At 35.3% G+C, this 25322-nt stretch overlaps 2 protein-coding genes across 3 annotated transcripts in view; one reads left to right on the top strand and one right to left on the bottom strand.

Annotated features, from left to right (window-relative positions):
- Window positions 1–2248, top strand: part of LOC145243518 (NAD(P) transhydrogenase, mitochondrial-like) — a 116275-nt gene extending 114027 nt beyond the window's left edge. For both annotated transcript variants that reach the window (XM_080106485.1, XM_080106484.1), the window contains exons 16-17: window positions 382–593; window positions 1791–2248. In XM_080106485.1, the coding sequence (XP_079962611.1) occupies window positions 382–593; window positions 1791–1940 (362 nt within the window). In that variant the 3' untranslated portion in view covers window positions 1941–2248. The remainder of the gene's footprint in view (window positions 1–381; window positions 594–1790) is intronic.
- Window positions 2249–13562: 11314 nt separating this feature from the next.
- Window positions 13563–25322, bottom strand: part of LOC145243521 (PAS domain-containing serine/threonine-protein kinase-like) — a 36776-nt gene continuing 25016 nt past the window's right edge. Inside the window, exon 9 of the mRNA XM_080106487.1 lies at window positions 13563–24770. Within this exon, the coding sequence (XP_079962613.1) occupies window positions 24622–24770 (149 nt within the window). The 3' untranslated portion in view covers window positions 13563–24621. The remainder of the gene's footprint in view (window positions 24771–25322) is intronic.

Raw genomic sequence — 25322 nt, 5'->3', positions numbered from 1 at the left:
ATAAAGTAAACAAGTAAAATTCAGTTTAGGAAAACAAATCTCTTACAACTAAAACAATTTTTCGGAAAACCTAAAACATCTTGCTTCAAAAGATAAACTTTTCAAGAAACTTAAAATATTTTTACAAGAAACTGAAAACCTATTACATCAACAAAACTTTTTTGGCATTAAATGACCGTTAGAGGTTGAAATGCCATTAAAAGAAACTTAAAATATTTCTAAAAACAAACACACTCACTCATGTTCAGACACAATTTTCTGCAAAATAATTAATAGTTAACATCCTCATTCATAACATCCTCATTCATAACAGACACAATTGTAATGGTTTAGAAAAATAATCGTTTCTTTTGTCTTCTTCCTCCTCTTGCATCGTTTCAGGTCGAATGCCTGGTCAGCTGAATGTCTTGTTGGCCGAGGCTGGTGTGCCTTATGATGTTGTCCTCGAGATGGACGAAATCAATGATGATTTTGGTGAAACTGACTTAGTGCTTGTGATTGGTGCTAATGACACCGTCAACTCTGCTGCTGAAGATGATCCCAATTCCATCATTGCAGGAATGCCTGTTCTTAGAGTCTGGAAATCGGATCAGGTAAGTCTCTCTCTCTCTCTCTCTCTCTCTCTCTCTTTCTCACTCTCTCTGTCCTTCTCTCTCTATCTCTGTCTTTCTGTAGTCAAAAGATTGAAGCCTGTCTTGAAGACTCTCATTACATATGTAATATATTTAACATTGTTATATCATTTCTCTCCATGCAACACATATCCTCAATCCTTACTGGTCAGTTTTCACTTCATTATATCATCATATTGTGTACACATGCCTGCTAGACTTTCCTTAGTTGACAGTTATAACACGATCTGCTGGTTAGTAAACGCAAAAGTTCCTTGAACATACTCTATCCACTTCTAACTCTGGCAATCACGCTAGCACCTACTCTACCCTGTACTCCAATGGTATTATCAAATTAATAAAAATTCACAAAATAATCCCGCCCCCTTGCCAAACTTTCACAAAAAACACTCGTCTAACTAAAACTACTATCAATAATTTCCCCAACTCTTTATCTGTGCCTTAACCTAAACGTAGATTCCATGAACAAAGCTTCTTCCTTAGAACTGTACGCCTGTAGAACTCTGTTCCGCTTCCCTGCTTTCCAACTGACTACAATATGATTGTCTTCAAGTCCAACATGAACAATTTGTTGTCATGGTTCTTCTTCACTGAATGAGAATGTCATATTCCAAAATTCACATACATTAATCAATTTTTTTTTTTTTTTTTTTAGAATTAAGAAAATCAAATTTTATGAAGCATTTAATAACAATTCGAATTACCAAGATAAAAATCAGCCCTGTAATGGCTATAATTTACTATTAATCACTAAAATCATTTAAAAAAAAAACATGATGTTCTATTTATAAAAAAAAAAACCGTTTGATCAATTTATATAATTTTTGGAATATTACATTTTTGTTCTGTGACTGGTACGACGTCATAAAGATTTTTCTATATTTTTTTTTTTTTTTTTTTAATTAAGTTGAAATATTGACAACGATGTCATCTTTTGTTTGAGATCTCAACTGTTACCTATTCTGGACTTCGCCATATTTTTATTTTATTTAAAAATCAATTTTGAATGCATTCAAAATCTTATTGTTTATTTTTATTTTGTTTAAAAATTAATTTTGAATGCATTCAAAATCTTATTGTTTATTTTTATTTTAAAATCAATTTTGAATGCATTCAAAATCTTATTGTTGTTTATTTTCTCCATTTCTTTTCCTGCAGGTGATTGTGATGAAGAGGAGTTTAGGCGTCGGTTATGCTGCCGTTGACAATCCAATTTTCTTCAAAGAAAACACATCTATGTTGTTGGGAGATGCAAAGAAAACATGCGACGCTCTTCTTCGTAAAATCCAAACTCACTATGAATCTTAACGAGATTTTATAGATTTTTTTTTTCTTTCAATTGTGAAAAAATTCTTAGGAATGAGATTATTAAAAGGAACAAAATTTACATGACCAAATAATTTTTTTTTTCTCCCTTCCACCCTCCTGCCCTGTTGTCATTCTTCGTGATAGTCATAGAAACTGTTTATTCAGATTCTTCCGTCAGACGAAACAAAAAAAAATACTTAGATGGACCTGTTTTGCCTTATTTTATAGAAGGCAGATTGCAACACAAATATTAAAAGAAAGAAGAAAAAAAAAACATGTAAAAATAAAGATCGTTTTTTTGTCAAATATATTTGTAGCTGTGTAGTTTTTTGTTTTTGTTATGTTCTTGAAAAAAAATTTAAGTTTTCAGTATATTTTTTTTTCTTTTAAAGGAACCAAGGGTGGAAGTATGATACTAGTGATGCCCACCCCCTTTACAGTATTAGAAAGAAAAAAAAAGGAGAAAAAAGTAGATCAGCAGAACAAACGTTACAGGAAGTGAGATTTAGTAGAAAGACAATGGAAAGAAAGTTGTTCACCAAGGCGCACAAAAGAAAGCTGAAGTAGTATTGTTAATCAAGGTGTGGCGGTGATTGAAACAAAGGACTGGACTATAGAGAGATCAATATGTTATGGGTTAAATAATTTTAGGAGTGACAATGAATTTTGCTACAATTTACAATAGTTAGGTCCATTTTATGGCTTTGAGTTTGCAACAGTTGAGAATAGTTTCCAGTTGGACAGAATGGAAGATCATCACTTAGAGCAGATTGAGGTGAGCTGGCGTCAACTGAAGATAAAGAGGTCTCGACGAATTATAACGATTAGAGGATCGTTTCCCGCGATGGTGTCACACACACATCCAGAGCACAATTGATATATGCCGAATGTGTTGGAGTTTGTGTTTTCCTTTTGTCATTTTCTTCGTTTTTTTTCTTTTTATTTTTATGCTTGTGAGCTTGTGCACTCCCTCGGCAGTTGCCGACGTGTGAAAGATGACGACACGGACAGAACGAGAAGAGAAGAAGGAAACCATGTTGGAGTTGGTTGTGACCCCCACACAAGTTTTTCACTTTTTAGCGAAATTCTGGCTTTTTTTTTTTTTTTTTTTTTTTAACTCCGAAAAGAACAGATTTCTATTTTATTCTCTATGGATGTGAAATTAAAAAAAAAAAAAAACTGACTTGCTTATTTTTTTTATATTTATTTATTTTATTTTTATATATTTCAATGAATTTTATTTTTCTCTCTTCCCATCTTTTTTTTCTTTTCCCTTTTTTTTTCTTTCTCTCTGAATGTTGGTTCTTGTACAGAATTTATATAAAAAAACAAAAATATAGAAAAATCTGTATAATGTATCTACCTGTGATGAAACAAAGATATATTCTAACAATTGCATAAATATATCAAGTAGTTTTTTTTTTTTATATAAGAAAATCAAATGTTTGGACTATTGAAGTAGTGACTGTCTTGCTGCCATTTTGAAAATCTCCAGGAACAAAGGGAGATAACAAGAATTCATACTAGATTTATGTTGTAATGCCTAAGAATTCTCATGGTTGGCACAAAAGAGACGAGACGTGAAAAGACGTGCATAATGTCAATATATTTTTTCATCCTAATTTGACCACAAACTGTTTCGGCCTTATTAGAACAATGGCGTTAAGACAATTCACCATTCAGCCCCAAATTCAAATGGTTGGAAGAACAATGGAATGATATTGTCAAGTTATGGAGATTTTTGAGAAATACTGCTGTCAACTGATAGAAAAAAGTAAAGTACAATTAGTGTCAGATTTTTTGAGAAAATACTCTATGCTATTAAATGAAGACCGTAAAATACGATTGGATTTTCTAGAAAAAAAGTCATCGCTTTTAAATGAAAAGCTTAAAATGTGATTCAGTCAACTTTTATGAAAGTCATTACTTTTAAATTAGGAACTTAAACTACAATTAAAACTGGACTTTTTTTATTTGGTGTCGTCATGTCGTGAGTGCTAGCTTTGTAGTGCAGGCTAGCTGTATCTGGAAGCCCTGGGCATGGGTTTATGCAAGATGATCCATAAGAGTCGGGGGTGGGTAGATATGCCTTAATTTGCATATCAACGAATCAGCAGCCTCGAAAAAATATAAAGAGACGTGGTGAAAAGATAGCAATATATTTTCTGTATATTTTTTTTTTGTATCCTAATTTGACCTAAGACTTCAGACAATTCTTGAATTGGGTAGGATCAGTTTTGTTTCAGCAATGAATAACTTCTTGTTCCCTTAATTTTGTCTTTTTGTTGAAACTGATTAAAGTTAAAAAAAATTGTTTTTTGTGCTGTTCTATTCAATAACCAATTGAATGGTAAAGTAGACACCAAAGGGATTTTTTCCCTCTGACCCAAAATCAACAGTTTAGGCCATTTTTGAAATGGCCTTTTCCTTGTTGACGGTGGTATATTGCTAGTCCTGTGCAGTTCTAAGAGGTTCACCCTCCCAGGCTTTGCTTTCTCTATTTAAGGAAGAGTTAGTTTATTGCTAATCACCTGAATTGTTCCTACTGGGGAATGCATGCAGGGCTGCTCAGGCATATTTTGCAGGACTGAATGCTTCATAGCTGGGATGCTGGCTCTTCAAGCCCACTTTCTGATTCTGGTGTCAAATATTCCTGCTGTGGGAGGGAGATCAATTAAGAGATATGCACACACACACACACACACACACACACACACATGCATTTTAAAGATGGGAAATTGGCTTTTGGTGTTTTCAGTCAACTAGATTTTCTAGAGTTCTTAGCCAGAAGTTGAATGATTGGAAAAGTTTCTCATTGGTTGCTTCTAATAATCTGATCGTGCGGCTTCCACTTGACCATTACTGCCTCCTTTTCTCTAACATGCGACTTTGTAAAAATGAGGAAAATCCAATTACCCAAAAACTAGCACACTGACTTGAGACTAGAAAATTTAAATTGACTCAATTTAGGAGGAATTGCCTTTCACTCACTGATAACAAATGTGGGTGCTATTGTCGGAATTTTTCCAGGCAGTTTACATAAAACACAAACTTTTGTGCAAACACTGGTCGATTTTTTTTTTTTTTTTTTTTTCCCCCAATAAAAATGAAAAAATATTCTGTTATGAAGAAAATACAATGAATAAATATCGGACAAGTTTAAGAAAATTAAAATTCAAATCAAAAGAAAAAACATTCAAGATCAGTTTTATAAATAAATATTTTTTAATAAACAACTGATAGCAAAAAAAATTTATGATTTTTTCAAATCAAGAAAAATATTTAATTTATTTTATAATTAAACTAATGAAAAAAAAAGCAAATAAATTTTTCTTTGATATTGACTACTGCTGCGATTTCATTGGCTCAGCATTTTGGCATTTTACATAAACTGCCTGGAAAATTCCAATAATAATATAGTCCTCATTCAGCATAAATACCAAAATATGTAATATCAGAACAGATACTACACTTTCCTCCTAGTCAAGATTAGAAGTCAAAAATGATTTCCAAAGTTTTTTTATGGATTGTTTCTGCTTCACCTTGACTGCGTTCTTTTTCCAAATCTCCTTTTGGTCTGTCTTTTTCAATTAATAATGAATTTAAAAGTGATGGTGTTGAACTAGACATAATTTTACTGAAAGATTTATTTTGTCATTCAAGCAGATATCGAATTTCACCTCAATTAAAAAAAGACTATCTTCTAAGAATTCCTTTCATTTCATCTGTTTTGCAACAACTCCAATTTATGAATATTCAACAGACATGAGTAGCCTATGGCAAAAAAAATAAAAAATTATTAAACACTGGTCGATGTGCTTGTTCTGTTTTGGAAGGGTGTTAGATGCAATACAAGTTGTGTCAAAAGGTTAAGTTAGCCCCCAACTTCAAGTGTAGAAAATGCATGCAACAAGCAATGGACCTCCCCACAAAAGATGATACCTTGAAAGTAGAATTTTTCTGCTATCAAGGTGATATGCTGAGTGTAGATGGTGGATGTGAACACAGTATGATACAAGGATAAAAGTAGCTTGGATGAAACGTTGGTGAGTTGTTGACTTTGATAACATCACAAATTGTCCCTCTACATCCATGATGTATTAGCAACTTTGTCATATTATATGGCTGTGAATACTGGATCCTCACCCACTCCTCTCTCATTCAATTGCGGTGCATTGATAGATCCATGATTAGATCAGAGTTCATACAGATTTCCAATGTTCATTTTTAAGGCTTTTCAAAGTTTTTCAAGGCCTCTAGACAAAATTCAAATTTTCAAAATAAAATTTGAGGTTAGTTTTACAATACACAGCAATTGAAAAAAAAAAAAAAAAAAAAAAAAAATGGTCAAAAATCAAATACAAAACAAATACAAAACATCGCCAATAAAAGTTACCTTGCAATCTATGTGCATCATTTTTTGGTGTTTCTTGTTAAATGCCTTTTATTTCATTTCAAATATTAACTCCATATGGCTTTTAAATTTCTAGCCAAGATGGCTGCCATCTTGTTGATTTTTTTTTTTTTTTCTACATAAATTTTTACTGGATATAAAGAATATAATTTCCAAGGCTTTTGCAAGAAATTTTGAAGACTTTTCATATTTTCAAGTATTTTTCAAGGAAATAATAGAAATAAGGCCTTTTCAAGTCAGAATTCAAGGATTTTTCAAATCTGTACAAACCCTGACTATAAAATCTAACGTCTGTACAAACCCTGACTTGCAATATGAAATCTAACGAAACTTAACACATTAAATCAGATTTGCTAGGGTCATGTTGATCATTATTGATTCATTTTGCATGAATCAGATAATTATTGTTGGCATTCATTTCCTTAAAAAGATGGTGGGATCCTCCAGAAGATATCTCACTACTGATGCAATTCTCTATCTATATAAAAGCCAAGTACATCCAAGGATGGAATACTGTTGCCATATCTGGGCAGGAGCTGCAAAAAACAGCCTATCCTGCCTTGACAGAGTACAAAATAGACTTTGTGGCTTAGTGGAGGATGCCCTTTTCTCTACCCTGCAACCTCTCTCCCACAGAAGAGACGTTGCGAGCCTATCCTTGTTTTATCGTTATTTCCATGGCAGGTGCTCGTCTGAACTCCAATCTCTGGTCCCCCCCTCGCCAATCTTTCACGAAAAACACCCGTCTAGCCGAATCCACTGTGAAAAATTTCCCCCACTCTTTATTTGTGCCTAAATCAAAATGCGGATTCCATGAACAAAGCTTCTTTCTTAGAACTGCACGCCTGTGGAACTCTGTTCCGTCTGCCTGCTTCCCACCGGACTACAACTTGGATGTGTTCAAGTCCAATGTTAACAAATTCCTAATGAACCGCCCCCTTAAGTAAACACATCATCAAATCTCCACACTAACGTAATGTACTTGCAATAGCCCTTATCCCTGAGTGGCTTCCGGGCCTTGATAAGTAGTGATCACTGTGTAAAAAAAAAAAAAAAAAGAAATCTTTCTAGTTAGAATTCTTTCTAAAAACATACCGGATACTTATGGGAGGGTTGCCAATGTGAGGGTTACCAACATCCTTAAGTGAAAATGTTTCTATGGAACGAACTAAATTTGAACTTGGCACACCTAGGTTGTCAGTTGGTGTTGTTAACCACTTAGCCACAGTCACCTCCCGATAAACCACTAGAAACGTGGATGTCTTGAATCACAGAAAGGTTTACTGGCCAAGGAAAACTCCAAAGTAATACCATATAAGAGTTGAATTTGGAGATAGTTGACCCATTGTAGAGTGAGCTTGTGTAAAAAAAAAAAAAAAATCTGAAACAAAGCAAAAATGACATTAAATGAACAGAATGAAAGCAATTGGATTTCCTCGTCTTTGATTTGGGAATTAAGTGAAATGTTGATCTATGAGAGCAGAAACTGAAAATCTCGGTAGCTAGAACGAAAAGATGCAACATATTAAGAACCCTATGTCAGTAAGCAGTGATTAAGTTAGCTAGTGGATTTTGACAAGGGTCATATTTAGTGCATGCCAGGATGACATCTTAGCTGAAACTGATTATAAAAGACACCAAAATTAAGGTGGATGGAAATAGAAAGTAAGCACAATCAACTGATGTATTTCTATGCGAGTTTGGACATGCCTGTTTTAACCAACCAAATCACAGATTAATCACGGCACGAGAGATTGCATGTAAATACAAAAGTAGATCCCGTTCTGTTACAGATACGTCGCTTTTAATATTTTTACCATGTTCTTGTTAAATGTGAAATCATGCAACATTTTGATGACCGCTGCCCTCTAATCATAGCGTCATGGTCTTCATCTTGTTCTGGTCATCATCATCATCATTATCAAACATCAGTCTTCCATACGAATAAGATGTTTTTATTATTGGCATTGGTTTCCTCCAATATTTTGTTAAAATCACATTGGCAACCTTCACACTGAAGGTCCTTAAATGAAAGTGTTTTTACCAGAATGAATAGTCAAAGGGTACACCTGAAATGAAAGTCATAAAAATAATTCCCAAGCAGGGAAAGCTTGCCACTTGTGTTAATTAATGGATGTCAAGTGGTTAGTTTAGGGGAATGTTATTTCAAGACAGCGAATGTGACAGCTGACAGCGAAGCCATAAAAAAATCGCAGATCCACGAGGTCTGGTGTTTGTTGCTTTGACCGAAATAATAATTATCTGCTGTTAGAAGACCACCACTGAAACGGGTCAAGGGGGCCCGTTGAGTGGTAATTGACCGTGACAACCCAATGGAAAAAGAACCCATACGACAACTGGGCAATGGAAAATGGGAGCTAGGATGTTTATTGCAAGATAGGCTGGATCTCGTGAAATTGAGTTATAAAGAAATTAACAGGTGTTAGTTAAAAAAAAAAAAAAAAATCGCCATTCCTGGCGTGTGAACATTTATTGCCTTTGCTGACGTGGTAATTTAGTTCTGAGACGCTGATAAGAGAGAACAGAGGGCGAAGAGAAAAAAGAAAAACCTTTAAAATTATCAGTTTGAAAACTGATAATTTTAAAGGTCTTTCTTTTTTCTTTTTCTTCTGCCGTTCAGAGTTCAGTGAGAAATGCTTGGACCTCCTTCCCACCCTTGGTGAACAGGACGTTACTGGACCCTAAAACAAAAGCACGGCTGCTGATTGGTTGACAGCCATTTGAGGACGTATTGAGAGGGGGCGGGGTTGCAACAAACTGATACAATGTTAAGTGAAGACATCTAAAAACACACCTTGCCACACGTCTTGGGCGACCCCCCCCCCTTCCCGATAACACACGCCTCTGAACTTTTCTGTGTAAGAAAGACAAAGAACTTTATTAAAAAAAACGCCAGACCCAGATCTGTATAAGTGTATAAGGCAGTTGTATTTAGTACTTGTTGGAAACAGGTGTACATGCGTTGTGTTCGACTTCCGATGCTAGCATCTACTTCGGGGCTAAATTCCTGTATATCAGTTAAGATCTAAGATAATTTGTCTGTCAAGACAATCGTTATCGTTTGCTAGTCAGTTCATTTCACCTTCTGTTGGATTCTGCCTAAATCTCTGCCAAGCTTTTTCAATCTGTTCAAAGCCAAACTCTTTGTCGGGCACTTCCAACAGCTCTCACTCCTAAATATACAGGGTGGTCGCTAGAAAAGCGGGAAATTTGTCAAACAACAATTAATTTTTACAAACAATTAATTTTTACAAACAATTAATTTTTACAAACAATTAATTTTTACAAACAATTAATTTTTACAAACAATTAATTTTTACAAACAATTAATTTTTACAAAGTTTTTCAAAGACAAATGTAATATTATACTCAGATACTCAAAATGTCGTCCGTGCATTTCACTGCAGCGTCAAACGATTTATTTTTACAACACTCACACGGCACCAATCAAAAAATAGCAATCACGCATTTTATTTATGATCTAAGCTGACTTTTAAAAAATTTTTTTTTTTACATGGAGTTCACTACTTATCAAGGCCCAAGGGCCACTCGGGGATAAGGGTTATTGTGTGTACAATAATCAATGGGATAGTGTAGTAATAGTATTGGAGAATTGATAAAGTGTCATTACTTAAGGGGGCGGTTCATCAGGAATTTGTTTGTGTTGGACTTGAAGACATCCAGGTTGAAGTCGGGAGGGAAACAGGCAAGCAGAACAGAGTTCCACAGGCGTGCAGTTCTAAGAAAGAAGCTTTGTTCATGAATCTACATTTTGATTTAGGCACAGATAAGGAGTGGGGAAAATTATTGACAGTGGTTTCAGCTAGTTGGGTTTTTTTTTGAAAAAGATTGGCAAGGGGGGACCAGAGAATGGAGCTCAGACGAGCACTTGCCATGGAAATAACGATAAACCAAGGTTAGGCTCGCTATGTCTCTTCTGTGGGAAAGATGTTGCAGGGAAGTGAAAAGGGCATCCCCCACCAAGCCATGAAGTCTATTTTGTACTCTGTCAAGGCAGGATAGGCTGTTTTTAGCAGCTCCTGCCCAGATGTTGCACTGTGGCAGCAGTACTCCATCCTTGGACGTACTTGGCTTTTATATAGATAGAGAATTGCATCATTAGTGAGATATCTTCTGGAGCGGTAGAAGGATCCCACCATTTTCTCAGCGACCTTGACAACAGACTTGATGTATGTGTTTCATTTAAGATCAGGAGTAAAGGTCAAACCCAAAAGCTTATCAAAACATGGGGCCTCCCCTAGACGAGAGCCATCCATATCAATTGATGCCAGATGGGGGATCAGAACGTTTATGATGTAGAGATAGGAGCTTGGTCTTAGATGCATTAAAGGTAACCAGCCACCTCTTCCCCCACTGTATCACACGCTCAAGATCAGAGGAGAGAGAATCAGAGAGAACATCATCATTTACGGCCTTTGATGTGTTGCCATAGATAGTAGTGTCATCAGCATAGATGTCAACGAATGATTTTAGTATGTGTTTTGGGAGATCATTGATGTAGATCAGGAAGAGAGTTGGGCCCAGTATCGACCCCTGAGGGACTCCAGCATTAATACTGTGGGCCTCTGATTTCTGCCCATCAACCACTACTCTTATGAGCCTATCAGAGAGAAATGATTTAATGATCGAGAAAACATTTCCAGTTATACCATAGCGGGAAATCTTGTGTAGTAGGCCTTTATGCCAAAACTTATCGAAGACCTTTGATATGTCAAGAGCAATTGCCCTAGAAATGAAGCCTTCGTCGAGAGATTCGCTAATCCTATGAGATATAACCGTTAGCACATCTGCTATAGATCTAGCAGAACGGAAACCATACTGCGTGTTGCTAAGGTTATTTCTGCTGAGGTGGTTGACTACTTCTCTATTTATTGTGGATTTCAGCAACTTACTCATGACACACAGGAGACTTATTGGTCTGTACTGAGAGGGAGATGACTTATCACCTGAATTCTTAAATACAGGGCATACTGATGAGGTTTTCCAGGGTGTTGGGAAGCACTTCTCCTTAAGGCAACACTTAAACAGTTTGGTAAGTATGGGGGCAAGTTCTGGTTGTAATTTTTTTAACACTATAATTGGAATACCATCAGGACCAGTTGCTTTACTGAAGTCAAGGTTCTTGATTAGTTTGGCGACCTCACGCACAGATATTTGTATGTTGCATAGCGTGTTGTCTGTTATAGGAGGGAACACGGAGAGTTGATGGCCTTCGTCGCACAGGGTAGAATTTGCCGCAAAGTTCTTGGCAAATAGTTTGGCCTTGTCGGATGCTGTCGACCTCTGGTCCATTGATAATGGTTGGGATAGAACGCACGTTTCTGTTCAGGATCCTATTTGCTATTTGCCAAAACTGGTGGGAACCAAGCTGCTGCTCAGCTACTTTCGATTTAACGGATTGAGCATATAGTTCTCTTGCATTTTTGTATTACTCTTTTACAGTGGTTGCTGGCGGTCCTGAAAGCAGCTTTAGTTTCAGTGCATCTATTACGTTGGTAGATATGGAAAAAGTGATTTCTGTGTACGATGGCAGCAGCACATTCAGGGGAAAACCATGGCTGGCTGTTTGGTTTTTGTTGGAATTTTTTGGATGGTATGAATTGTTCTATGCCTACAAGTAACCATTCGGTCAGGTCTGATACTATAGAGGACACATCCTTTTTAAACATGGAATGGAGAGGTAGATCAGATATGAATGTACGGAAGCTATCCCAGTCCACCATAGATATCGGTATACAGTACGGTGGAGAGGTACGTCTAGATTTATTATATTTCATTTTTATCTTAACTGATACAACGCAGTGGTCGGAGGATCCCAGAGGAGATAGAACAGAACATGAGCATAGCTCAGGGGAAGTGGATAGGAAAAGGTCTAGAAGGCCTGCGTACTGACCGGTAGTATCGGGCACATGGGTGGGCTTGCGAACAATCTGAGTGAGATCATAGGCAATGGCAAAATCATGACAGAACCTCCCCTCATCATCAGTCTTATTTGAGTGGGTCAGCCATTCCACATTATGGACATTGAAGTCACCGCGAATGACCTTCAAATTTCCCGCTTTTCTAGCGACCACCCTGATTATGAATGGAAATCGCTATAACTTCCAGTTTTTCAGCTGTGTCTGTTGAAACTATTGGGCTATTCTTCATCAACTCATTTCATGGTCTGCTCGACCTAATCCGATTGTTTACTCTGATGCTCATCTATTCAGTTCCATTAATATATCAACTTTTGACCAAAAATCCTAGAAGTTCGATCGCTTTCTCAGTCCACCACCAGAGATTACTACATCTTTTTTTTTTCTTTGCTTACTCTCTCCATCAACCTAAAAGCTAACATTCAGTGGTTGTCAGGAAAAGTAGTCCAGTTTCTCATCACAACACCATGGTGACGCAGTGATCATCTCTGTTTGAGGCACCATTGAGCCAGAGTTGAATTTTGTGTGAGTGTTCCAGGAGGGGGAGGGGATCACAAGTGTTGCACATTCTAATCAGTTGCTTCCTCAATAGCTCTGCGCCGATATTGTCAATTTAGATGTGCAAAACAATGATATTGATTCTGCTGGTCCACACTTTTGTATAAGTATCTGGCCAGCATTTCTTCTGTGCTTTTATCAGAGATGTGTTATCTTAACACCCATTTTCTTTTCATTTTAATATTTAAGTATTATTCATGCAGGACAATGCTCGTCATGAATATACAAACTTGGATTGTTTGTTTTGTAGATTTTGATTTTTAGCAGGATATACATACACGCATACAACTGCCATAAAATATGGGTTGGTTACAAAGACAACTTACGAGAATCAGAAAAATAGTTTTTTTTCCAACAGAACACAATTGAGCATAAATGCTCATCTGTCTTTGAGACAAAAAAAACTAAATATCAAAAGACGAGGAAAATTTGATTTTCTTTTTATTTTAGAAAAAAAAAATCAGCAAGACAAAAAAAAAAGGTCTTTTTTTTAACTGGATATAAAATATTAACAAATAAATATATAAAAGTATTTTTTGTTTTATACATCGAGTACATCATCTACTGACAGGTTCTTGGAGGGGAGGTGGGCGAAAGATTGTTTATGTTTAATTTACAAAATTTCTTTATTTAAAATATTGGATAAGTAATTTTATAAACATTTGTTTCCCATCAAAATTGTTAAAAAAAAAAAAAAAAAAAAAAAGAAAAAAGCCAAAATGAACAAGGCCTCATTTATACATTCGTTAATATCAAGTCTGCCTAAACATCTCCCCTCCCGAAAATTGGTCTTCCATTTGAAAAATAAACAAATACAATTGTTGCCAAGAAAAAAAAATAAATAAATAAAATAATAAAGAGTTTTTTTTGTTTGTTTCTCAGCTTAAATGTCTGTCCAGGCTGGCTAATACATGAAGCAAAAAGGAAATTTTATCAAAAAAAAAAAAAAAGAAGTTATGTTAAATAAAACTTTCTTTCCGTTTATTGAAAGTCTGCCAGTGTATACTAAAGTCCCTTTTGATTGATACTTACATAAATTCCAGTTTAATTTTAAATATAAAAAAGTCTTTACTTTGAAATGTGTTTTTAAAAATATCTTAAAAATATTCACTCTTGCCCGTTCATCAGTCCACACTTTTCTCAATAATTACACCTTGGAATTTAAAAAAATTTTGCACAAACATTAAACATGATATGAGTAAAAAAGTAACAGAACGGATTTTCTGGGAAAACTCCGGTGCCTTTCGGGTTAAAAATGGCTAAAATTGATGCCTTGGATTTTTGTAAAACTTTCTGAAAAGTTGTAACTAATTGATTTCTATATAGTTTTGTCTGTCTATACTTCGCGATAACTCTTGGGTGTGCCCCAAGAGCTCTTTTAGTGCTAATAAGACAATAAGACTTGGAGACTTTTGGGGCTAAATGGGGGGGGGGGGTCGATGAACTAAGTAATTTTTTTTTTGCATGATGCAGAACTTAAATTTACATATGCCTACATATTTACATATTTGTTCATTTTCACCAGGATTTGACGTCCCCTGGGAACTTTTGGGGCTGAATCAGGGGAGGGGGTGGGCACATGTTGAACTTAGTCATCTTTTTTTATGCCTCGTTCAGTGCACTCACGCTGCATGCTTCATTTAATTTTAAATTTATCAAATAATTTCATGTAACTAAAAAAACCAAAAACATTCTAATACAAAAACTAAAAATATATATTTATTATTACAAGATATTAAAAGAAAACTATGTCTCAAAGTGAAGACTATTTTTCATCTAAACTAAAAAAACAGTTTTTTACAAATAGTTTTAAACTTAAACTGGAATTACAGGGTTTTATGTTGCAAGTGAAACAGTTGTACTTGCGAGTTTTCCAAGTAGCGACTAGAAACAATAAAACGCTTATCTTTTGGTGATTGTGTTTTTTATTGTTTTTTTCATTCAAAAGCTTACTGAGTGAAAAATGTCTTTTCAACCTTTCTTATTATCTTAAGTTAAATAAAATGACAAAATTTAGTCAAATTATTTAAAAACATACTTTTTTAGGCTGTTTAAAAAGCATCCGAAGAATTTCGAATGTTTAATATTTTCAAGTCTCAACATAAGATTTTGTGCATATTTAGGATTACACTTATTTTTAAAAAAAAATCTTTTCACGGAACAAAGATGTCACATTCCAAAAATCATGTAGGTTTGGCTAGTAACTTTTCTATTTGGCTAGTAAACGAAAATATTTAGTTGTCAAAGGTCAACTAAAGATAAATTTGTCCGTAGAGCCGTGAATTACGTAAGTAATAATCAGAAGGGACTTTTTCTCGGTATACATTTCCACTATACAGAAGTGGAAGAACAAAAGGGAAGAGTATTATTAAAAAAATAAAAAAAATAAAAACTTTCTGGTGAAAAGTAAAAACTCTAAAAGTTGAAAATATTGCCTCAATTTCATCTTCCAATTTTTAATAATGCCAACATTTAGCACCATGCAAAATTTAAGTCCGGTCAAATAAATAATATCAGAATTTTCAAAAAGATATACAATATGGCAAAGTAAGGCCATGACAAGATTTTGATTGAATTTTACATTGTCAGGTGGAGGTATGCAGTCTCACAATCGACTTAGTTTTTGATTTTGGAGTTTTTGAAATGATCGTTGATAATTTGAATTACTACTCTTGTTTTAGTTATTATAACGTAACCTTTGACTTTCTTCAGGTGTATTTTCTTGAAAATATTGTCTCGATTTTAACTTTTGACTCTTTCAAATTTGATGTATGGGTTTTGCTGCTCTTTGACAACCATACAATCGATACCTCTGTCCAGTCTCAAGAGACAATGGATACCCTTGTAAGGGTGGATGCGCGAATAATTGTGAGGCAAGTGTTGTGCAATCTCCAACCATATCTCTCCTGAATCGGCACTGCTTGAATCCAGTGGCAAGGAGAAGTAGTAGATGACTGGAAGCAATGCCGAGATGTGTTAAGAATGGATTTAATAATCTTTTTTTTATTTAATAATAATTAAATGAATAAAATTTCTTTTCTTTTGACGAAGATTTTTCAATCTCTTTTTATGCTAAATTTTATTTTTAACAATAACTTAACTTGGTTTTGCAGATATATATATATATATATATATATATATATATATATATATATATATATATGGAAATTGCCACAGATAAGGCATGAAGTCACTTGATGTAAAAAGCTAAAAAAATACTTTAAGGGTCAAAAATTAATAATTATTAAATGGATAGATTCTGACCCAGAAAACAGCAATTTTTCTCTCTTTGTCAGAAACATCGCTTGTGGAATGCGAGGACTAAAGGACAAAATAAGGGAAGTGAGAATCAAGGATGCCGAAAGTAAACCCAAGGTCCACTTTCTACTCTCCTTGAGATGGTGAAGCTATTAAGGTTGTCAAGAAATTTTAAAAGCATCATGTTTTACATTTTTTTCGCAGCTTTCATCATCATTTGCTTTAATGTGTTTTACACAAGCGTTCAATCCCTCAGGTCCATTTTTATCACTTCCTCCCATATTTTCTGTGTAAACTGAACCTGCTACCTCAACTGTTCTACATCTAACCAAACAACTCTCGTCCATTCTTTCAATGTGACCATACCATCAAAGTCTACTCTTCCGCACACCTCTACACTGTCCAGATTTGATCTCATGAAGTCATCAGAACTAAGCCTGTCTATAAAACTTCCATTACACATCCAGCATATTCTCATATCATTTCTATCCATGCATTAAAGCAAATGATGATGAAAGCTTAAAAAAAAAATGTAAAACATGATGCTGGACAGTCCTTGGGAAGTCCTCAACCAACGACGTACTCCACCCCTGATAATAATGTCGCTGGCTTTCAAGACGTTGCCGTATGTGTTCCCCAATACTAACCCGTGGAGAAGTTTCGGGATTGTGTGGTTACGCAGCAATGCAATGCGCTGGTGCAGTTTGAGGGGAGCGGCCGATAGCTCCTCAATCCAGATGTGAACCTTCTGTTCGTATAGAAAGGTCGTGATGCCCTTCCAACCAAACCAAACCCCAAAATACTCGAAGTTCCCGATCGTGTCTAGGTTTTTGATCGGGACACCACTGGCTTTAAGCGATGGTTGCGAGAGGAAGACGTACCTTTCTTTCCTCTGGGCCCTGATCGTAAGGGCAAGCATTTTGCGCCAGCACTTTCTCCACTTCATCTATTCTGGTCTGCATACCCGCAGAAGTTTTGGAGAAGAGAGTTAGGTCATCAGCATATGCCAACGATCTAACCTCCTCAGACCACATAGGGTAACACACCTCTGGCTTGGACGGATGGATGACCCCATGAATAACCATGTTGAATAGGATCGGTAAAAGAGGGTCGCCCTGGCGGACGCCTCTGGAAGAGTGAAACTATTTTCGATCAGACCCGTCGCGCTCTCATAGCTTGAGCAGATGTAATTCAGCAGTGGGGTGGGGGGAAGTCCCAAACTTACGAGCTGCACGGTAAATAGAGTCGTGCTTGACGGTGTTGAACGCTTTAGACATGTCCATCATCATTGCACATAGGTCATTAAGCCACGTATGAGCATTGCGTATGATGGAGTGGAGGGCCGAAGTAGCCTCCAGGCAGCTGTCGCACGCTTGGAAAGCGAACTGGCTGTCAAACTCACACATCTGTCACCACCTACGCACCAGGATCTTGTGTAGGCAGCGCAGTACGATGGAGGTAACTGAGATAGGACGCAACTGGAAGGACTCGGTAACAACTTCGGACTTGGACCAATGTGACCCTGCTTCGACACAGGGCTAGGGGAGGTTTTTCTGTCAAGAACACCATGTTCAGAAACACGGTGACGATTTTAGTCATTGGCAGGGCGCTTGCAGAGGAGAGGCTGTCCATCCCCGGAGCGGTACCACTCATAGACTTAAGGGCCGCCTCAACATCAGCGACGCTGAGGGGGTGCAGCACCCCTCAAGCCTCCTCTTTACAGGGACCGGCCAGCCTCTTGTCTGCCTCACCCGTAGCAGACAGTCTGTCGAACTAAAATTCGGCACTATCCTCAGGGAGATCTTGCCGCATACGCTTCCCTTCTACGTGCCGTTTTCTCAGCTCGGGGTCTAAGCGGTCGTTTCGACGTACCAGTTTTGCCACCGGTACCCTGTTGCGCAGTTTTAAATTTCTTCCCTTTGCATGGTGACAGGTATTGGAGGAAAAAGCCGTTCAATAACTCGCCCACTACCCCATCATTTGACCGATTGAATCAGATTTAGCATACGCCTCAGTTTGGCAAGAGGTTTCTCCCATTCGGGATCGACCTCACCGACAAGCAACTCGACCTCTCGTATCATTTCTTGCCACCAGGCATCGTTTTCACGTACTGGATCTGTTGCCTCCGCCAGCTTGACCCCAGAGGACGAACCATCATCACTGATCACCGGTGCTCTCCTTACTATTCTCTTGCTACTAGGCGTTTGCTGTAGGCTGTGTAGTCGTCCCAGCTTGCATTTAACTGCCTTGACTGTTCTTTCTATCTCGGCAGCTATAACCTCACACAGCTCCGCCTTGTCTCGTACTGGTCCTTTAACTGTTGGTACATGTATTCAAGCGTCTTATAGTCCTCACTCGTCCACCTACTCCTCCTCACCAAAGGACCGTCCTTCTTGTTCCTTATTCAGGTCCGCTCGATGTCTTGATGAAAGATGGACACCAAGGCCCTTCTTCGTACGGAAACCTGAGTCACAATATCTGCACATGTGGGGGCCGGCCGTTATCAACATTGATTCTTGTGGCCCCAGAGGGGGCCACGTCACGTCGAGGTGTATTATTAAACTTGGAACCAATGATTTCCACCTCTGCCAGCTGGTTGGCCTGGCAGAGGGTGGCTGTGCTACTTAGCCACCCACTATCGCTAGCGGACGTTACCAGCTCCACCGAGAAGGGGTGTCACAGCCTGAAGACAGGGCATCCGCCTCAGTTCAGCGCGATAAACGACTAAAGTGCCAGCACTGCTGGATACCGAACTGACTGAGCGACCCCAGGTCCGGAAAACCGCCGAGCACTGACCACTTGGACAGGCAGAGACGGGCCAAACCGGAAACGGCACGGCTCGAGGTCATAAGAGAGTCATAGTTACTCTCGCCGTTTACCCACGCTTGGTTGAATTTTTTCTTTTTGTGCTGTCTAATTAGAAACGGCTTTGGCCATTTCTGGCTTGTTTTGTAAATCACTATTTGGATTGATATGGAAGCAACATCAGAATAAAAATTTTTTTTTTTTTTTCTTCATAGGGGTGCAAATGAAATGATTTTTTATTTATTATTTTCTAAAGCAAAAATTTTTAAAAATTTGGGGACTTATGCAGAATAAGGTCCGTGCTATTGCCAAATTTTCTAGAGAGTTTACATAAAGCAGGTGCCAAATGAAAATTTTATAAATTTTTGTTTTTTAAAAAACGTTGGACAACTTTTCTACAAAAAATATATTAGATAATTTAATGAAAAATTAATTCAAAAATGAAAACAATATTTCTTTTGTTGTTAAAAAAAAAAAAAAAAAATTAATGCAATGAATAATTATCGGCTAATTTTTATGAAATTTCAAGTAAATCAAAATTCTAATAAAGAAATACTCATTGTAAGGTAAGTTTATGAATAAATCTTTTTTAATAATAAACTGATAGCAAACAAAAAGAATTTTTTTTCTTTTTTTATTCATATCAAGATATTTATTTTTATATTTAACGAAGCAATGATAGGAAATAACTGTTCTTTTTAAATGACATTGACTGCTGCGATTTCATTGGCTCAGTGTTTTGCCACCTTTCAGTGTTTTGCATAATTCTGATGATAGAACGATTTGTATTCTGCATAAGTTCCAAAATTTGCATGGTTTTGTTAAAAAAAAAAAAAAAAAAAAAAAAGAAGCTAATTGGTTGGATGAAGACAGCAAACAATTCTATCAAACAAGTGTACGTGGATAGGTGGAAGGCAGTCGTTTCTGAAGACCTCTGCCCTTGCAAGGTACACAATCAGCGTCTTCTAGGCCACAGGTGACAAGACGAAAAAGTTTTATAATTTTTTATGTTGTAAGTGATGCTGCTGGATGTTTATTTTGCCCATTTTTTAAGGAAAACACGAAACTCCAAATATTTTGTATTTAAAAACAAATAAGAAAAAAAAAAAAGAAAAATCTGTATGATGTATATACCCATGACAAAATGAAAATATATTCTAAAAATGGCGTGATTTGATCAAGTAGTTTTATTTTTATAAAAAGTCATTTTTAAGCGATTAATGGAAATTCATAGGCATTAAAACAAATCTTGCAAGTTTGAATCATTGAGATATCTCCCTTATTTCTTTAGATTGTTTCCAAATGATGTACAAGGCAGTTGCTCTTTTGTTAGTGATAAATTTGATTTTCTTATTTAAGAATAAAACTACTTGATCAATTAATGTGATTTTTGGAATATGATATTTACATTCTATCATTGTTATGCACATCATACAGTTTTTCTTTTTCTTTTTTTTTTTTTAAGAAAGGAAGAATTCTAGACAAGAACCACAAATGAATAAATAAAAACCATGGAATTCACCAGAATAAAATTAATTCTTATTTAAGAGATGAAGATGGAGAGACAGACAATATCGCGTCTCAAAATAGATAAACTGACCAATACACTAATGACCAAACAGCACTTCTATTTTTTTTCTTAAATAAAATCATGAATTCATTTAATAAAAAATCCAGTTTTTTTAATTAAAAAGTAAAATAGAACAAAAATCCAAGTTGTTTTTGAGATGTTAGCTTCTTTTTCTTTATCGCTTTCTTTATACCAAAAAATAAAAAGTTATTTTTTGCAGTTGGGAGATTTCTTCTCAAACATTTTTGCAACACAAAATTCCAATTGCTTGTTCTGACAACAGGAACATTCAAAATTGTTTTCCCTTGAATTAGGAGCACAAATGAACCATAATACTTTAATTGGATTAAACTTTAATTCAATTCAGAAATTACTTTTGTTCAACAGTTTAAAAGCTTCACAATTGATAATGAGAAAATAATTGTGCATCTTTAACCAAGTGGTGAGAATGAAATGCATAACAGACTCAAACGCAAAATCATCAAAGCCTGCTTTACATGCTAGCAAGGACACATGGTATAGTGGATAAGGTACTTGGTAAAATCCAGTTGTAAGTTACTTTTTTCAATCATTTCAATCCTCAGTGTAAATATCAAAATACAATTGTGAATTACTTAGAATTTCTACACAGTCAGGGCTGACAGAACGAGAGCATGCAACCTCTGGAGATTAAATAAATAGTTCCATTCGAAATTCCATGCAGATTCCCCCAAGTTTGATAAGATACACCTGAAGAAGGTCAAAAACTATATTGGAATAATAAGACTCAAAATGAGAACAGTAGTGCAAAAATCTAAATGCTATATAAAGTCTATAGGGCCAGAGCTACAGCTGAGTTTTATTGCATTGAGCGGATGATTTGAATCAATCCTATCACAGATTGCTAATCTGTCACAGGTTAAGACTCAAACAGATTTATACAATTTAGTGGACTGTTTGTTTACAAGTATTCCCCAAATGATCACCCAGCTCAGCACTGACCAAACTGAATGTTGCTTAACCCTTTGTGATCTGACAAGAACTGGTTTATCACCATTAGTTAGCCATAAACTTTTGATCAAAAAATTCTGCATGTTTTATGAACGCTTAAATGAAGCAAATAATTTGCAGCCATCCTACTAAAACGAAACTGCTTTAAAACCACTGTTACATCATCACATATGCAAGTAGAATTAAAGTATTCCTTTAATTATCTATTATTTGATTTTATTTAAAACTGCTGGTAATAATAATAAATATTTATTGCTTTTAAACTACCTTTAAAACTGCTGGTAATAATAATAATAATAATAATATTTATTGCTTTTAAACTATTTAAAACTGCTGGTAATAATAATAATAAATATTTATTGCTTTTAAACTATTTAAAACTGCTGGTAATAATAATAATAATAAATATTTTTTGCTTTTAAACTATTTAAAACTGCTGGTAATAATAATAATAATAAATATTTTTTGCTTTTAAACTATTTAAAACTACTGGTAATAATAATAATAATAAATATTTATTGCTTTTAAACTATTTAAAACTGCTGGTAATAATAATAATAATAAATATTTATTGCTTTTAAACTATTTAAAACTGCTGGTAATAATAATAATAATAATAAATATTTATTGCTTTTAAACTATTTAAAACTGCTGGTAATAATAATAATAAATATTTATTGCTTTTAAACTACCTTTAAAAATAAAATTTATAGATCCCCCCCCCCCCAAAAAAAAAGAAACACACACAAGTGTACTTTTACGTCTGAGAAAATGTATGCGCATTTAACATGTTTTTTTTTCACGGTAATCGGGAATTAAAAAAAATAAAACTCTTTAGTTAAATATTTAGAGATTTATAAAAGAATTGGAATCGGTAATTGTATTGGGAAAAATATTGGCATCGTCCCATCACGACTGTGTATACAAGAATACTTAGAGTTGCTCTTAACATACCCTGGAGGCAGCACGTCAAGAGAGAGCAACTCTACAGATACCTTCTTTTATTAGAGAGAGAGGAGGAACCAAGTTTGTTGGTCACTGGTGGAAAGCTAAGGATGACATTGTCAATGATGTTCTTTTATGATTGCTAAAACAAGAATGAAGTTCAGTAGGGAGATTGCTGAAGCAACTAACAGAGGACTTACACTGCAACTATGAAGACCTATGTGGTGTGATGGAGAATAGAGAGAGATGGCGTGATGAAGAGAGTCAAAAAGATCTGTGATACGAGTATGACTGATGATCAAAATAATAAAACACTTTCTATTTTTGAAAGGATGTAATTTTAGAAAAGCTTTCTTTTATGCACCAAAGAAAGAGGAGGAAGCACAAGCGAACAGGTTTCGGTCAGATTTGCTGTGATTATACATCGGATAAAAGAAGTTCACCCTGCTAGCATAAAGACAGTCACTTAGAATAAACTTTTTAATGGTCAACTTGGAAGGATTTTTCTGGCAAACATAGAAAATGTAAAAAAAATATTCAATAGTATTTACATTCTATTTGAATAAAAATAAAACATTTGAATCATTCTCCCCTTGCAAAAATTAAAAACAAAAATTGAAAAATCTGATTAATGTTTGATCCTGAGTAAATATTACATTTTTTTAAGGACAACACAAAGCCATTCATATAGCAGACTGAACAATCTAGTATTTTTTACAGTCTTAGATCATTGCACTCAGAAAATTTTATTTTTAAGGGATTCTAAAAAAAAAAAAAAAAAAAAAAAAAAAAAAAAAAAAAAAATCACTCTTCATTTATAGGAATTTGTCGATAATTGTCACATTTATCAATTAGGTCATTGTGGTTATTATTTGGCATATAAAATACAAAAACCCAATCAAACTGATCTCAAAGAGCAATTGTTCCCCATATTTTTAACTGTTATCTTATAAAATTCATATTGCCTTCAGTAAAAAAAAATACAGTTGCAGGATTGCTTGGCCTGTTATAGGAATGACCTTGGAACCACTACATTTATCCAAAATAAATGCATGAAAAGCAAATGACTGAAAAGGAAAAGAAAAATATAACAAGGGTCAAAATTTTGTAAATTGCTTTGATGGCAGTTTGCAGTCCGACTAGTGCAGTTAGTTGCAACTTGAAAAAAGAATCCAGCCAACCGGGTTCACAAACTGACAATTTATCTTTTTAAATTTACAAAAAGGTATGAACCTCCCAGCCCGCTTCATGGAAGCATATACTATTTTACATGCCTATAAACAATGATTGAGAAACTTGAGTGATGACATGAAAGTCACCTTTTAAAATACAACCAAAAATCCCTAAAAATAATGGATCAATACAGTTGCAAAAGGAAAACTTTACTAGTCTTGCTAATCTTATATCAAGAAAATGGCATGTCAGTTTTCTTTGTTGAAGATTGTTATTGAAGTTATTTTGATTAGAAAAGAAATAAAGACCAAATTTCAAACGTTTCCAGAGAAAATCAGTTTGTCTCAATTGGAAGAAGAAAGTAAAATCACAGCCTTAAATTAAAAGAAAAAAGAAAAGCAAAATGGGAAAAAAGAGAGGGAAAAAGAAAAAGAAAGGATAAAGAAAAAATAAGAGAAAAAAAAAAATAAAGAAAACAATAAAAGAAAAATGAAAAGAAAAGATGAGAAAAAAAGAAAAAAACAAAACGTTTGTTGTGGCAGCAGTACCCCCTTCCCCTCATTAAAAAAACATGGAAGAATTTTATGAATAAATACTTATTTCTATCTCCCCCTCCCCAACAAAACAAAATTTCAAGTGGTTAAATTTTGACAGAAACATGAAGAAATTGTCATGGTAGAGAGAGAGAGAGAGAGAGAGAGAGAGAGAGAGCAAATAGTAGAGAGAGGCAGACGGAGTGAGGAGGAGTACACAAAGAAAGAAAGAGGAGGAGGAAGAAAGAATAACTTGTCTACATTTCAATCTCATTAAAAATATATTTTTTTAAATGTCTGTGACTTTTCTGTTTGCCAAAACAAGCCTTGACAAGTTAGAAAGAGATTTTATTCTTTCAATTTACCTCCTCCCTTGTCACTGACAACGCAGCAAGAGGTTTAATCGATTGCACTTCTTTACAGAGACACACGTTGCGACTTTAAAGAGTTTGAGGCTGACGAAGAAGATGACATCTTAGTATGACCTGAAATGCAGCCGCGACTTGCACCTATTCGATGGTGAAGGAACAGAAGGCATTGTGTGAATGCAGTTCAAACGTAGTGAATCTTCATACAACGATGGCTCATCATAAACAACTTCATACTCGGGAATAGTCGGACCATCTGAAATAGAAATCAAAAGGTATTTTCTTTAAACTTGAAGAATGATTTAACAGGACAAATTATGGGGCCACACCTTTGGGTCAGAATAGTTCTGGGAGTAGTGATAACTCATGAGTCAAAAACACAACATAATCATTCGGTTTTAGTATTGGAGCGATACAAACGGTTGATTGTTGTTTTTGGCTATGGAGAACATGATTAAAGATGTTGGTATTCAACAAACAAAGCAGTTGTGCAGCCACAGCTTCTAAGTTGATTTTCTGTGGCTTGTTCGAGTTGTAGGGGTTTAGTGGCACGTTTGTGAAATGAAAAAAAAAAAAAATTGTCATTCACAAGTTTATTCTTACATATGAAGAGAAGAGAGTAAAAGCTAAGGTTCAAGCAGCTGATTCATTCTCCTGCTTTTTGTGTATGCTTTATACAAATTGTGACACAAGGTTCAACTGAGGTTATTGAGTGCTGCGGCAGTAGGAAAAACAAAAGATAGATGACAAAAGAAAACAGTAGGTTTATTGAGTAATAAAAGGATACAAATTTGTTCTTAACGCAGAC

The sequence above is a fragment of the Euprymna scolopes genome, chromosome 22, assembly GCF_053919585.1.
Source record: "Euprymna scolopes isolate OS-2025 chromosome 22, ASM5391958v1, whole genome shotgun sequence".
In the NCBI taxonomy this organism is placed as follows: domain Eukaryota; kingdom Metazoa; phylum Mollusca; class Cephalopoda; order Sepiida; family Sepiolidae; genus Euprymna; species Euprymna scolopes.
This window is presented reverse-complemented; position numbering and strand designations above follow the sequence as displayed.